Source organism: Purpureocillium lilacinum (assembly GCF_023168085.1).
Source record: "Purpureocillium lilacinum CBS 284.36 DNA, scaffold_3, whole genome shotgun sequence".
Taxonomy (NCBI): domain Eukaryota; kingdom Fungi; phylum Ascomycota; class Sordariomycetes; order Hypocreales; family Ophiocordycipitaceae; genus Purpureocillium; species Purpureocillium lilacinum.
Genome location: NW_027072113.1, coordinates 1,410,961 through 1,425,460, shown reverse-complemented (window position 1 = coordinate 1,425,460; position 14,500 = coordinate 1,410,961). Strand labels below are relative to the sequence as shown.

The window sequence follows — 14,500 nt, the reverse complement described above, 5'->3', positions numbered from 1 at the left end:
AACGAACAAGCGTGTCAGGCGATCTTCATCTACCGGTTCCGAGCCGGGGTCGACATTCGTCGTCAGGAGCGAAACCGCGGACGAGGAAAGCGAAAGGTCATTGCTATCCAAGGTACTGGGAAAACTGCAAGATCTCGAAAATGGGTCAATTAACCAACAGCGATTGATCCACAAATTGGAACAAGAGGTAGTCGACACCAAGGAAGAGCTGCAGAAGGTCCGGCAACAGCTGCAGACCCTCCAGGCGTCTGTGAACCCAACGATAAACAGCCAAGCGCAAAGCGGTCCGCGGGCGTCTTACGCAGACGCCGTGCGAACACCGCCAACGAGCCAGCCTACGAGCCCACGGTCGCTTTCTTCGATGCGCACCACCACGTCCTCATCCACCGACACTCTGCACTGTACGATTGACACGTCCAGGGTTGAGGAGCAAAACCAGGTCGAGGCGCAGGTAGGCAACATCCGACGAGCAATCGAAACAGAAGTCAAGGTGAGGGAAGGTCACGAGGCGTGGAGATGCGCAGCAGTGATCAAGGACCCCAGGAACACAAACCGGGTGAGGATAGTGTGTCGTGATGAAGCGGAATTGCGGCGGGTGAAGGAGGCGGCGGAAAAGGTCGTGGTGCCGGGGGCGCGTGTCCTGAGGGATCAACTCTACCCGGTCAAAGTCGACAGCGTCAATCGATCGGCGGTGCTGGACAGCGACGGGAATGTTCTGACGGGAGCTGCCGAAGCTCTCGGCAAGGAGAACAACGTCACGATTGCCAAGATTTCATGGCTCAGCAAGAGAGACTGCGGCAAGGCGTACGGGTCCATGGTGATTTACGTGACCAAGGGAAGCGATGCGAAACGACTGCTCGACGGCACGTATTTCGACCTGGCCGGCGAGTCTGCCTACACTAACGTGTTTGAGCCGCGAGTCGGACCGGTGCAGTGCTACAACTGCCAGGAGCTCGGCCACAAGGCCTTCTCGTGCAAGAAGCCAAGGGCTTGCGGAAAGTGTGCGCAGCCGGGGCACGGTCACGGGCAGTGCCGGGCCGTAGAACCCAAGTGCGTCCTGTGCAACGGACCCCACGAGTCGTCCAGTCCAAACTGCCGAGTACGCAACCCGCCAAACAATGCATAGGGACCTGCGCATCTTCCAGCTGAACGTGCGCAAGCGGGACACGGTGCAGCTCGGGGTGATGAACGATGCGGACTTGAGCGACTATGCGGTCCTCTCGCTGACAGAGCCGTACGCGCGGCTGATTGACGGCGCGGTGGTGACGGCCCCGATGAGCCACAGCAACTGGACGAAGATGGTGCCGAGCGTCGCCAATCCGGTGGGGTGGCCGATCCGGAGCATGCTCTGGGTGCGGCGAGACTTGGAATCAGAGCAAGTGGCGGTGTCGTCTCCTGATCTGACTGCAGCCGTCCTCCGTCTCCAGGGCAGGCAAGTCCTGGTGGTCTCGGTCTACGTGCAATGCAACGACGTATCGGCCCTGCTGGAAGCGGTCCGAGAGGTGAGTAGCCTGATTTCTCAGTTTCGCGATGGCACAGGCGAGCGGACGGATGTAATGGTGGCGGGAGATTTCAACCGCCATGATGTGCTATGGGGAGGTGAAGGCACGATAACGAGACGACAAGGAGAAGGCCAGCCGATCATCGACCTTATGAACGATCATGGCCTCCAGAGCCTCCTGCCGCGCGGTACCAAGACGTGGCAGGGACCGAAGCCTGGCCTGGAAAGCACAATTGACCTGGTGCTGGTTACGGAAGAGCTGGCAGAGGAGAGGGTCAAATGCGCGATACACCCGACCGAATATGGATCGGACCACCGGCCCATCCAGACGGTATTTGGCATTGACGTGCCCAGCCGGGATGTCGAGCCGCGGTTCCTGTTCAAGAACGCACCCTGGAAGGCGATCCGCGACAGGATTTCGGGGGAGCTGAAGTTGGTGTGCTGGCCGGCCTGGGGTCTGCAAGGACAGACTGACCGGTTCATGCGCATTGTGAGCGAGGCAATACAAGACCTTACACCGCGAGCACGGCCAAGCCCATATGCGAAACGGTGGTGGACAGTGGACCTGACCCGGCTTCGGCAGATCTACACGTTCTGGAGGAACCAGGCCAGGGCCCGAAGGAGGGCGGGGTCGCCAGCGCCGGAGCTGGAGAAGCAAGCCAAGGACGCGGCCAAGGAATACCATGACGCTGTGCGGAAGCAGAAACGGCAGCATTGGGAAGAGTTCCTGGCCGAGGACGGCAACATCTGGACAGCGTCCAAATACCTGGGGACGAGGGGATCCGCGAGCGTGGAGGAAAAGGTACCGCCTCTCAGGAAGGAGGACGGAACGACGACGATGGGCCGGCAGGATCAGGCAGAGGAGCTTCTCCGCACCTTCTTCCCGCCGCTGCCGCCGCAAATCGAGGCCGAGCCCGAGGGGTCGCAACGACCACCGGTGGCGTGGCCGGAACTGACCATGGAAGAGGTGGAGAGGAAGGTGATGGCCGCCAAGCCGTGGAAGGCGCCTGGGGACGATGGCCTGCCGGCGATGGCGTGGAAAGAGCTGTGGCCGGTGGTCAAGGAACGCGTGCTGCACCTGTTCCGACTGTCACTCGGAAGCGGCGAGCTACCTGAGCAGTGGAGGAGCGCGAGGATCATCCCACTGAAGAAACCCGACAAGGATGACTACACGGCGGCGAGAGCCTGGCGACCAATCTCCTTGCTCTCCACGCTGGGCAAGGTGCTGGAGGCGGTGGTGGCGGAGCGAATATCGTATGCGGTCGAGGCGCACGGCTTGCTACCGGCCAACCACTTCGGCGCGAGGAAGAGGCGCTCGGCGGAACAAGCGCTCCTCCTCCTGCAAGAGAACATTTACAGAGCGTGGAGGATGGGCAAGGTGCTCAGCCTCGTGAGCTTTGATGTCAAGGGAGCATACAACGGCGTGTTCAAGGAGAGGCTGCTACAGAGGCTAGCGGCGAGAGGTCTGCCTGGGGAGCTGGTTCGGTGGGTAGACGTGTTCTGCTCCGAACGGACGGCCAGCATTGAGGTCAACGGGTACCGCTCCCCCCAGAGACCACTTCCACAGGCGGGCCTGCCGCAGGGGTCTCCGCTGTCGCCAATTCTCTTCCTCTTCTTCAACGCGGATCTTGTGCAGACGAGCATCAGCACGACGGAGGGTGCGATTGCCTTCGTGGACGACTACTCGGCCTGGGTGACAGGGGAATCAGCGGCGGCGAACCGGGCCGGGATCGAGGCCGTCATCGAACGAGCCCTGGCCTGGGCCAGGCGGAGCGGTGCGACTTTCGAGAGCAACAAGACAGCCGTTATCCACTTCACGAGATCGGCTAGAAGGCGCAGCCAGGGCAGCTTCGTGGTTGATGGACAGACTGTGCAACCAAAGGACGCCGCCAAGGTGCTGGGAGTGGTGCTCGACGCCGAGCTCAGATACAAAGAGCACATCGCCGAGGCAGCTGCCAAGGGCTTATCTGTCGCCATGCAGCTGAAGAGACTCCGGGGCTTGTCGCCGCGGGTGGCCAGGCAGCTGTTCACAGCGGCAGTGGCGCCGGCCATGGACTATGCCTCCAATGTATGGACACACGCTTGTGGTGAGAGGGAGACGGTCTGGTTGAGCCAAGCACAAGCAGTCGGAGCGCAGGCCGTGACTGGAGCGTTTGGGAGCGTCGCCACGGCCGTGGCTGAGGCAGAGGCGAACATTGAGCCAGTGCTTCAACGACATGGCAGGGCTGCCGCCAAGACGTGGATTAGCCTGCGCACCCTTCCGAGGGAGCACCCGCTGGCGAGGCTGAACATGAGGATATGTCAACGGTTTACGTCGCCGATGCAGAAGATGGCCATGCGGTATAGGGACGCAACAGGTGAACGGCTGGAAAAGATACAAGAGTACGCCATGGCACCGTGGGAGAGCCGGATCCGCGTCGCGTGCGATTTGGACCGAGACGAAGCAGCGGAGGCTGCAAGAGCGGCCCGCGGCGTGGTGATCTCGACGAGCTCTTCAGAGAGGCGAGGAATGGTCGGTATGGGGGGCTACGTGGAGTATGTGACGGCAAAGGGCAAGAGAGATGTGTTGGCCCGGTTCTCGGTCACGCTGGGACCGCGTGAGGATGTGAATCCGTACGTGGCCGAGCTTGAAGCAATGGCATGGGCATTTCGATATGTGCCGACGAAGCTGCCGCACAGGAACGTGGTCATCGTCAGCAGCAGCAGGGCAGCCGTTCAGGTGGTAGGACAACCTCGACAGCAATCCGGACAACGCGCAGTCCAGGACGTGTACAGACAGGCGAGGCTGCCGCATCTGCAAGACGTTGCGGTGTCCGTTTTGTGGGTGCCGGCAGGGCATGAAGGCTTCCGGCCGTGTGCGGCGGCCAAGGCAGCAGCCCGCGAGGCTACAGAGGAAGGGTGCGATCGGGAAAGAGCAACTTATCAAGCACGAGCGACGAGGACGAGGCTACTGCTCGGCCAACAGCAACAGCAGCGGCCAAGAATACCCATCGGGGTAGGACGGTATTCGCAACGTATTGACACAGCGCTTCCGGGCCAGCACACGCGGGCCATCTACGACACTCTCAATGCCAAGGAGTCCAGGATACTGATACAGCTGCGAACAGGAAAGTGCAGGCTCAACAGATACCTGCACAGCATCAGGGCTGTGGGGACGGACCAATGCAGCTGCGGCCAAGCAGCTGAGACAGTCGAGCATTTCCTGTTCCGTTGCACACGATGGAACTCGGAAAGAGAGGGCATGATACGGTACAAGCGGACTAAGATCGGAAACTTATCTTTCTTCCTGGGAGGCAAGTCTGGATCGGATGGCGAGCGATGGCAGCCTGACATGGCTGCTGTCCGAGCGACGATTAAATTTGCAATGGCAACAGGAAGACTGGATGCGGACATTTGAACAGACGAATCTGCGATGAATTGGACAAATGGACGAGAAGCAAGCGCGTAACATCCTAGCCGCGCAGCCTCGCACTGACCGACCAAGCTCCAGCTGCCGACGATGGGATGCTGGGCACTCGGGGGGAATGACCTCAGGGCAGGACAGTCAGATCGCGGAATGAGGCTGCAGGGGGCAAGGAAGGAAACAATTGTTGGGCTTTAGGTGTACGGCTTTTATGGCAGAATGAGCAAATAGCCTCTCGTTATGGCCCTTTAGGGATAATCCCTCCGGGCGTAAATAAAGTACATTACATTACATTGCCCCAGGATTACCTAGGAACCCGAAGGGATCTCTTCAAGAATGGACACGCCACAATCGCTCGAACGTGTCTGACCTACCTCAGATTCAAGTCTGTCGTCACACGTTCACTTCAAATCGCAAAGAACGAAAACAAGCTCGTCACTGGATGGGCAAGATTTTGGCAATCACGTGGAGTGCCAGATGAATTTGCTCTCCTTGAGTATGCGGCCTCCAAATGGGGCCATCACCTTCGCCAGTCTGGTAAATCAGAAGAGCTGGTTGAAATGGCGCAGGAGTACTTCCTCATGACGCCACAAGAGCATTATTGGAGTCACCGCCTCCTATTGCGTGAGGTAAAACCTGACGGATGTATACCCTAGCTCGACTGAAATGACATTGCGCACTTTAGCCAAAGCTGATACACACGGCCAAGATTCCGCAGGCATCGGAGTCCATCATGACCAAGCCCCGTAGTGGGCAAGATCACCCCACCTCGGGAGAGAGCAGACCAGCCCCCGCTTCCCAATCAAATTTTAGGCACCAATGAAGCAACCTTGTGGGCGCCTGGCTCGTGGCTTGCTCCGCAGCGTGCCGTCCCGCCACTGGCAGATCGCCGCGGGGATAAAGTAGGTGGGTCAACTTGATTGGTCAAACAGGGCCATTGAACCATGCTGACCGACACGTCGCGCCAGAGCATCGCGTTAAGCATTTGTCTTCCATACACAAAATGCTCCCATCATGTTTGCCCGCGCTGTCCGCGGCACAGCACCTCCACCAAGGCGAATGTCGCGCGAGCAGGGCGAGCAGCTCTCAACACCAAACAAGCGTCCTCGTATCAGCGATACCAGCGATGAAGCCCCACCGCCAGATAGCCCAGGCCTAGAAGCGATTGCCGACCACTCACCTCCCCCGGAAGACGAACCTTCGACGAAGGATGATGAGGGTCTTATCTCCCCAGTGGACGGAACCTTGTCATCGGGGGGTCCACCTACCGAGGCGGGCCGGCCAATTAGAAGCAGCCAACAGCGAGCCGAACTTGCCCGAGGCAGGCCAGAGGAGATCCGCGCAAAGCTGGCGCAAGCCGAGACCTTTCCGGCCGAGCGAGAAAAGGCAAACCACATAACCGATAATCCGCTAATTCGCCGCTTGCGCATGACACTTCGAGGTCGCAGGATTGGCTGCCCGCTCTGTGCATTTTACGAATGGAGTTTTGTGGCTAATACTCACACACTCGAGCATTGCCACCATCGAACGGAGTCCGACGATACCCGAATCGGGCTCAATATGTTCAAGGACTACCAGGCACGGGGCGGGGGTCCGGGCGCGCGATGTGAACACTGCCATTTCCCGGCGACGTTGTGCTGGCGTACGAAATACCGAGAAAAGATGGATGCTAAATATGGCAACGAAGGAAGCCCGACGGGATGATGATATTTGGTACGACGAAGTACGATGTCTTTATCTCAAAGTCATCCAGCGCTTCGTTGCCGGCTCGATGGTGTTTGGAGGTGGTACGGCGACTGCCGGAGCCGGGGAGATGGGGATCACGTTACTGTAAGAGATGGGCTGGGAAGATTGGAAGGGTCTGGCGGAAGAGGGCCCCAAGCGCATCAGGGCATGGCTTGAGGAGATGGACGAGTTGTAAGGGCTGCGATGTCCTCGTCCCTTGAAGTTGTATTGGCTCACTGTGGAAGGCACCTTGGTTCAACTTTCCCATCATTTCATGGGAAGCAAGAGAGGACCTACCGTCAAGGCCATGCGAAATATATATTCTGTTCACCAGTTGAGTCTGGTCAAGGCCCACCACTATGCGCACGGAATGGCGAGTCGTCCGTGGTAACACCAACCATTTCTTGCCAGCACTCCTGATGTTGCAATTTACGTCGTGATCGGGCAAGGCCGTGCAGGTTTTCCTCCTGATTGCCAGCCAATCAGGTGTCTCGTTTTGCCAGAAGCCACATTCTGCCTAGAAAGGCCGTTCTGGCAGAACAATGGGTGGCCCGGCGTACTAGACTGGTACCCGAGTTGAATACCTATCGGCTAAGGGTTACCAGGTCACAGGCCGTTATCTGCCCACCAATTACATCTAGTCTGGTTGACCTGACTTGGCACTGAAGAAAACGTGCCGGCAGATGTGATGTTAACAAGCAGACTGCCATCGCCAAACACCGGGAATGGTTTTCCGTCCTCCAAGATGGGCACTCCGTTGATGACGAAGCTGGCGATAGCAAGCTGAAGCGACTTTTGCGCCCCCTGAATCGGAGCAGGCAAATTTTGGCTGCCAAAAGTATAGCCCAGGTCCTGGATGTGGAAACCCGGGGACACGCCAAATTCATCTATAGCATTATGTTCAGCGAGTGATTCTCACTTTTCGTTGCCAATCTTTTCTTTCTGGTACTTACAAGCATAGCTTACCGTCTTGGTAGCCTTACTAATAGCGTGGTACGCACAGTCAATGACTGCCTCACCCCATACGCTCATCTGCCGCGTGTTCGTATCGACATACCCGACGGATCCATCATAGACAGCCGGGTAGATTCGTTTGGCAATATCGTCAAATCGACTGTCTTCAAGTCCGGGTATCGAAACCTCCAGCCAGTCTCGGAAGTCCTCTTCGGCCTTGACAGCTGGGTCGAAGAAGAAAGCGCCCTCGAAAACATTATGTCCAGCGAAGACCTTGACGGTCTTATCGACAGCCCCATCTCGCAAAGATTGCAGCAGGGGGGCGCTAACATAATCACCGTCCACGACAGGGCCGTAGAGGAAGTCCGTTGGCGGGGCCGCTTGGATCTGAGCAGAGTTGCCCACGATGACAGCGGAGGAGGGTAACCTCCTTGCCTCTTCTAGACTTTTGACATCCAGGAACGACAGAAACTCGTTGAAAATCTCGTTAGGGTCACGGGTAGCGGACCTAAGTGCCGGACTTTGCAGAATCGCCTGTTGGAACAGCTTCGCCTCCTGTCCGCACGTGTGGTTGCGTTGTGTTGCTGCAGCGGCGGCCATGTGGAGGAGAATGGAGCCTCCACCACCTGACTCGCCCATAACTGTCACGTGGTCTTTGGAACCTCCAAAGAGATGGATGTAGTTTTGGACCCATTGCAAGGCGAAGCGCTGGTCGAGCAGTCCCGCATTGGCGTTACCATCTCGCTGAACCTCTGAGCCGGCGAGGAACCCGAAAGCACCGAGACGATAGTTGATAGCGACAAAGACAAAATCCTCGCCAAACTTATCCCGGGACTGTTGAAGAATACCTGAGGGCTCGAAGCGGGTCGGACCAGAGCCGTCCTTGGAGCCAAAGACACCACCTCCTCCGTGGATCTTTCGCATTTCGAAAAGGATCAGCACAGCACATATATGGCAGAATACCATTGAAATTTATCAAAACTCACGAAGACGAGCACTGGGGCTCCTTTTTTCTTTCTTTGTGCCGCATCAAGGACCTTTTTGGGGACGTGAACATCAAGTAGAAGGCAGTCCTCGGTGGCATTCATGTTAAGGTTCCTTGGCGGCACGACACCATTGGCAATCGCATCTACCCAGCCGTCCATGGTGAATGGCACGGCGGGATTGGAGTACTTTGCAATTGGTCCGAACGCTTTGCTCTGCCAGACGGGCTGGCCCTGAGGACAGATCCGCGTGTCGGCTCGGACTTGCACAGCGCTTCGGTTTGTCAACGGTGCCGCCGGGGCTCGGAACCTGAGACTTCCAGAGGGTTCACGAGCGTATCGAACGTTTTGAAATTTGTAAATGTCGGTCTCGGCATCGTACCAAAGCGCTCGGTGAAATTCCTTGGGGGCTACCATTAGCGGTCGAATACATTTTTTTTTTCTCCGTTTTCAATTCCAGGCAGAAGAGTGAACTAGACTCACATAGCCTAAATCGACGACAGGAAGACATGACGAAGAATTTTGGGAGGCTGGAGCCGCCATGGCAGGCAGCGCCGAGGCTGCGGCGAGTGCAGATAATATTGTTCCTGCACGCATTTTGCTTCGGGTAAGTAGAGGATGGGTGGAATGGTGGTTGATGTTGAAGATCGGTGCACTTATGATGATGAGTTTTCGGAAAATACCGATCGATGCCACCAGCTCTTATATAGTTCTCTACAGTTCTTTGGCATCATCACTATCAGGAACGTTGTCCAATGTCGGGGATACCCGGGGACCCCTTTGGGAAGTGTGTGGTAAGCAAGGGTACATAGACCAGCATCCGCCTTGTTCTGGCAGCGACTTACGAGGCAAACCCTCTAGAAGACAGCGCAGGGTAACAGTTGGTGGCTGTGCTTACGCCCCCGGCAGCTCGACTATTCTCGAAACAGTATTGTATCTCCAAGCTAGGGTCGTTGTCCGTCTGCACGTCAGCAATGGTCCTCCCCAGCCACTGATTGACGCGCCGTCCGACGGCCTATAGTGCTGCCGAATGCCGCGCCGCCCCCAACTGGTCTGCGGCGCACAGACTAGGGTGATCACCGATGACACACATAAAAAGGCAAAGTGGTGACTGACTGACTGACTGATTGCTTGAGTACCTAGCTGATAGCCTGCCTCGTACCCTCATGGTCTCAAATCGGTATTTCCACTTCCCAATGCATCATGGCAGGGTTATTCTTTGTCAACAAAACAGGATCTTCCCAGGATTTCTCCAGAAGCTCCCGGAGCGAGTCGGCTGCCATGATGAGCCACGTCCAGAGAAAGAGGCGCAAGGCAGAGGGACGACCTCAAAATAGGCCTTGGTCAGGCTTTGTATCTATTATTCCGCCTCAATCGGAACAACCCAGCTATGAAGAGACCCGGACAGCGAAGAAGACGGCTGCTTTGAGCATTGCCAGGACGGCGCGAGCGGCGCCATCATCATCTTCATCTCTGGATGACTTGCCCAGCACATATCCTACGTCTAATGGCTACGATCCTTTCCACTGCACAATCATTGGCATAGAAGCTGGAACGCATGAACTCCTGCGCCATACATTCTTTGGTCTCGCCCGAGCCAACTTCCTGGCCGAGGCTTTTTGCCCCAACCCCAGCCAACTCCTTGCGAGGGGTCCATCACATCAAGCTTCTTCTCGGCACCGAGTTATTGTCACGCAAAGACTTCGGCATTGCATAGACAACAAGCTTCTCATGCACGCCACGCTTGCCTACAGCTCCAGCATGCTAGCGTGGGCGACGGGGCAATTTGGTCATCAGCAGCCACCAGAGTTCTACATCGCCAAGGCGATCCCTGACCTCCGTTCGCGCCTCGGTCAGAAAACGCACCGGGTTGACAATTGGATGCTGTTGTCACTATACTCGCTCGCGATTACCGAGCTTTGGAACGGCCTGCCGCTGGTGTGGGCGGCACATGTCGAGAGGCGGGACATGGTAGAGCACATGGCAGCAGACTCCTTGACCGCCAGTCGAGTGCACCTGATGGCGCTAATGCATCTTGTTGGAGAAGCGGGTGGATGGCATCTCTTTGACCCATACATCTTTGACAGCACCCTCCTGGCGGACAAGTACCTTGCCATTGCCTCCTGCCAGCCGCCTATGCTTCTGCCACTGAGCTGGGATCCGGGTCCGCTGCCAGAGCACATGCGAGCTGGTCACGATAGAGCCCTTAAGTTGGGGTACCCACTCCTGGGAAGACGTTTGCTGGAAGAACCGCTAGCCATGGGGCTGATCAAGATATTGGAAGATCTCGTCGAATATTGTCAGACTGCGCATGACACCTGGTCACAATCAGACTCCGCAGCCCTAGAAGTCGAGGCATGGCTCTTCCGACGCTCACAAGCTATTCAGTATCGCTTGCTCCTTCAAAGCCACGACCATAACGCCTTCCATCGCGACCGCTGCACCTCTATAGCTGCACTCATCTTTATCTGCCTTGCGATCCCCGCAGGAGGTTCCCAAATGGCGGCAAGATACTTAGCCCGCAGTCTTCGCACTGCGATAGCAGATGAACCTTCACCAGCAGGTCACGAGGACTCCATGCATCTAAGGGCGTGGATATTGTTTATGGGAAGTCTAGTGCCTGCACCTTTCGAGGACGACCGGGCATGGTTTATGCGTCAACTCCGGCTGCAAAGTTCTGGGTGTATTCGCCTCTTAAGCGTCATGGAGGAGTATTTATTCTTACCAACTAGACAGGGACATCTGACAAACCGTAGCGAGGATAGCTGACTTGAACGTCAAAGATAGATACGAGCTTCTAATGTTATTTATAATATGGTTCGTGGTAAGAATAGAGTGTATATACGAGACGTAGGAAAATGGCAGGCAATTATTAGACTAGATCGACCATAGTAACGCTTGTAAATGACTGCTACACAGACTGTGCCCGCGCTTAAAAATCTATAGTATAGTTTAGGAAGAGCTGTAGCTTGAACTATATCGTGATGCTATAGCTTAATAGCCATATCTCAATTTTACTTGATTCCGTTGAAGGCCTTCGAGGAATTTATTGATTGGTAAGGAGATCTAAGTCCGCTGCGATCGAAACTTGCCTGATCCTGCCTTCCTCGCCCCATCAACATTCTCGATTGAAATGAATTGATCCGGGCCCGGCGCTGGCTTAGCATCTGCCTTTGTTCGGATCGGCCCTGCAAATTGATTAGTGAAATGCTGTATGAAATACGCAGGCTATTAGCCGTGCCGAATCAACGTACTTCTCGTCATACTGGGTGGATCCATCACGAGATCTTCCACCCCTGGGGCAGATCTCGACGAAATAACGAAGATGATTCACGCAGCTGCTCTCGCTCAAATAGAAGCTGCTGAGTGTGAAACTTCCCATTCGCAAGTTGACCTTCGTATCTCCGCCAAGATTGTAACATCCCGTAACTTTTTCATAACCCCCATAGTACCTGTTACCTGCTGACGAACAAAAACGCTGTATCGCCCCAATTGCCGCAATTTTCTGGTCACCCCATGCCCTTCCACCAGGAAAGCACTCTCTATCGGCGGAAGCAATACCCGCCAGAGCAACCAGGGCAACAAGAAGATGCATGATGAGAAGCAAAACAAGAATGGTGGATTGGCCGGGCGATGATGGCTTAAGAGTGAATGGGGATTGATTGTGGCAGCAAAAAGCAGTTGAAGCTGAGGTTACGCGCTGGTCTTTATATTTTGACGGTAATAGATGAACGGGGTTTATTGTGCCGCTCGGTAGATTCAAACGGTTGCGAATATGCGGGCATATGCGGGCGTAGCTGTCCCACATTCAATTTGAGGTGAAACCTGCCGCTAGTAGCCCTGGACAAAGTATGTGGCGGCGCGTCCGCCTTGGCTCGGGCGGCACTGCCGGACGGCCTCGCTGCGGTCAGCTTACAAGTTGCGCGCCAGCAAGAGTGGAAAAGGGGCACCAAGTTCGGTTGCACGTCGCGCTCGGCTTCGCAAGCTTCTCATGATTGATCTTGGCGTTTCCCAACCAACTCGCCGCGCCATTCCACCATTTTCGATACTAGTTCACCTCTTTGGGAAGTGTGTAGTGCGCAAGGGTACAGGGACCAGCTTGCGCTTTTTCTCGGCAGCGACTTGCAAGCCAAAACCTCTAGAGGACAAGGGTAACAGTTGGTGACTGTGCTTGCACCCCCGGCAGCTCGACTATTCTCGAAACAGTATTGTATCCCCAAGCTAGGGTCGTTGTCCGTCTGCACGTCAGCAATGGTCCTCCCCAGTCACTGATTTTACGCACCGTCTCCAACGGTCTGATCCACTCGACGCGGTAACGGCAGTTGAGCTTGGTCGTGCGGTCGCGCACAATCGCAGCCGTTTCCGCGAGCATCGCCTCCCGGAACCAGTTCTCGAGCACCACGGGCATCGTCACCGTGAGCATGATCACGGGGCACCTGTAGCGGTGGAAGCCATTGAGCTCGCCCTGCTTCCTCCGGTAACTTGTGTTGGTGCTGGCCGTGTGTCACTCGTCGACGACGATGCGTCGCAGCAACCCGGCGGCGAGCAGTCCATCCGTGTACTCTGTCATCTCCGCATTGCTGACGATGTCTGCGCTGACAATGACCAGTCGCGGGGCCCGGGGCATACCCTCTCGGCCGCAACTCAGCGACGTCGTGAACTGGATGCAATCGACCCCAATCGCCAGCGCCCTCGTCAGCAGATCGTCGACTAGCGACGCGAACGGCACGACCACGATGCTCGTCCCGCCGTCGGCCAGCATCGCCGGCAACATGAACAAGATGCTTTTCCCGGCGCCCGTCGATAGCACGTTGATGGCGGACTGCCCATTCAACAGCTCCATGTTCGCCCGCATGCACTCGGCTTGTTTCTCAGATCGCCACGTCGCGTCCGGCCCCAGCAGCTTGCGAAGTCCGGCCAATGACTCTGTTTCCGCATCTTGCGGCGTCTCCGCCTCGCCAACCGCCGTTCTCACACGCTTCGCCGCTCCGTCGTTGCGTTCATCAGCATCGTCGTGCTTGCGCTTGGTTGACATCTTCCTGGGACTAGCCTCCTGCTCCAGAAACGGATGCCACAGCCGGCTGATCTCCCGAAACGTCGCCATCATCTCTGGGCTCAGCTTCCCGGGGTATCCAATATGGACGGCGTAGTGCTGCCGCGCGATCCGGGTGCCGTGTGTCGACTGCAAGTCCCACACGATATGCCAGCTGCCGCCGCAGTCGATCGGCTCGCCCGTGACGGGGTCGATGTCGATGTTGTCCTCCTCGTCCTCCTCCCCGTCCTCCATGCGAGCCTCCGTCTGTGCCATCATCAGTCCCCGTATGCGGCGTCCCATCTCAATCGCGATCGGCCGGTATCGCGTGACGCTGATGCGGTCCGGACGCCTGATCCAGCCTGTGTTGCGCGCGCCAACAAGGTGCTCAGCCTGTCCGTGCCCCATAGCCGCCGACCGCATCCGTCTCGCCACATGAATTCGAGCAAATTCTCGGGGGGCTCCGGCAGCTTGTACCTGCGTCGCAGCATCCGCTCGAACGGCAGCAGCCACGTCACGTACGCTACCATCATCTTTCCGATGCGTGACGGCAGAAAATGAGCCACCTTCCGCCCATTGTCGCGGATGGCCTTCGCCCTGTCCCTGTCCGTGGCCAGCATGACCTGTCCGTCCAGCACGAACATATTGCGGATGAGTTGCCACGGGTCACAATAGCGTAGCGTCGTCAGTTCCGGTCCGCGGCCCGGCTGCCCTCCCCAGACGTGGACGAGCATCATCATGGCCTCCCGGAAAAGCAGCGCTACCCACCAATCAATCCATACCAATCAAGGAAGTCAAGTTTCAATCAAGTCGAGCTCACGTCTCCCAGTCAATCAATCAATCTTCCGAACCCCTTCGATTGAACCCGATTGACATAAATCCTTGATTACGTAATATGCCTA

The 14,500-nt window shown here is 56.7% G+C and overlaps 2 protein-coding genes across 2 annotated transcripts; both read right to left on the bottom strand.

Annotated features, from left to right (window-relative positions):
* Nucleotides 1–7,544: 7,544 nt before the first annotated feature.
* Nucleotides 7,545–8,728, bottom strand: PLICBS_004121 (uncharacterized protein; the record flags this gene model as incomplete). Its single annotated transcript, XM_065600424.1, has 2 exons — nt 7,545–8,498; nt 8,570–8,728. 2 exons carry the CDS (start codon nt 8,726–8,728, stop codon nt 7,545–7,547), a joined length of 1,113 nt encoding a protein of 370 aa, XP_065456496.1.
* A 4,342-nt stretch (nt 8,729–13,070) lies between these two features.
* Nucleotides 13,071–14,128, bottom strand: PLICBS_004120 (uncharacterized protein; the record flags this gene model as incomplete). The annotated part of the gene is made up of 2 exons (XM_065600423.1): nt 13,071–13,950; nt 14,121–14,128. 2 exons carry the CDS (start codon nt 14,126–14,128, stop codon nt 13,071–13,073), a joined length of 888 nt encoding a protein of 295 aa, XP_065456495.1.
* Between the last annotated feature and the right edge of the window lie 372 nt (nt 14,129–14,500).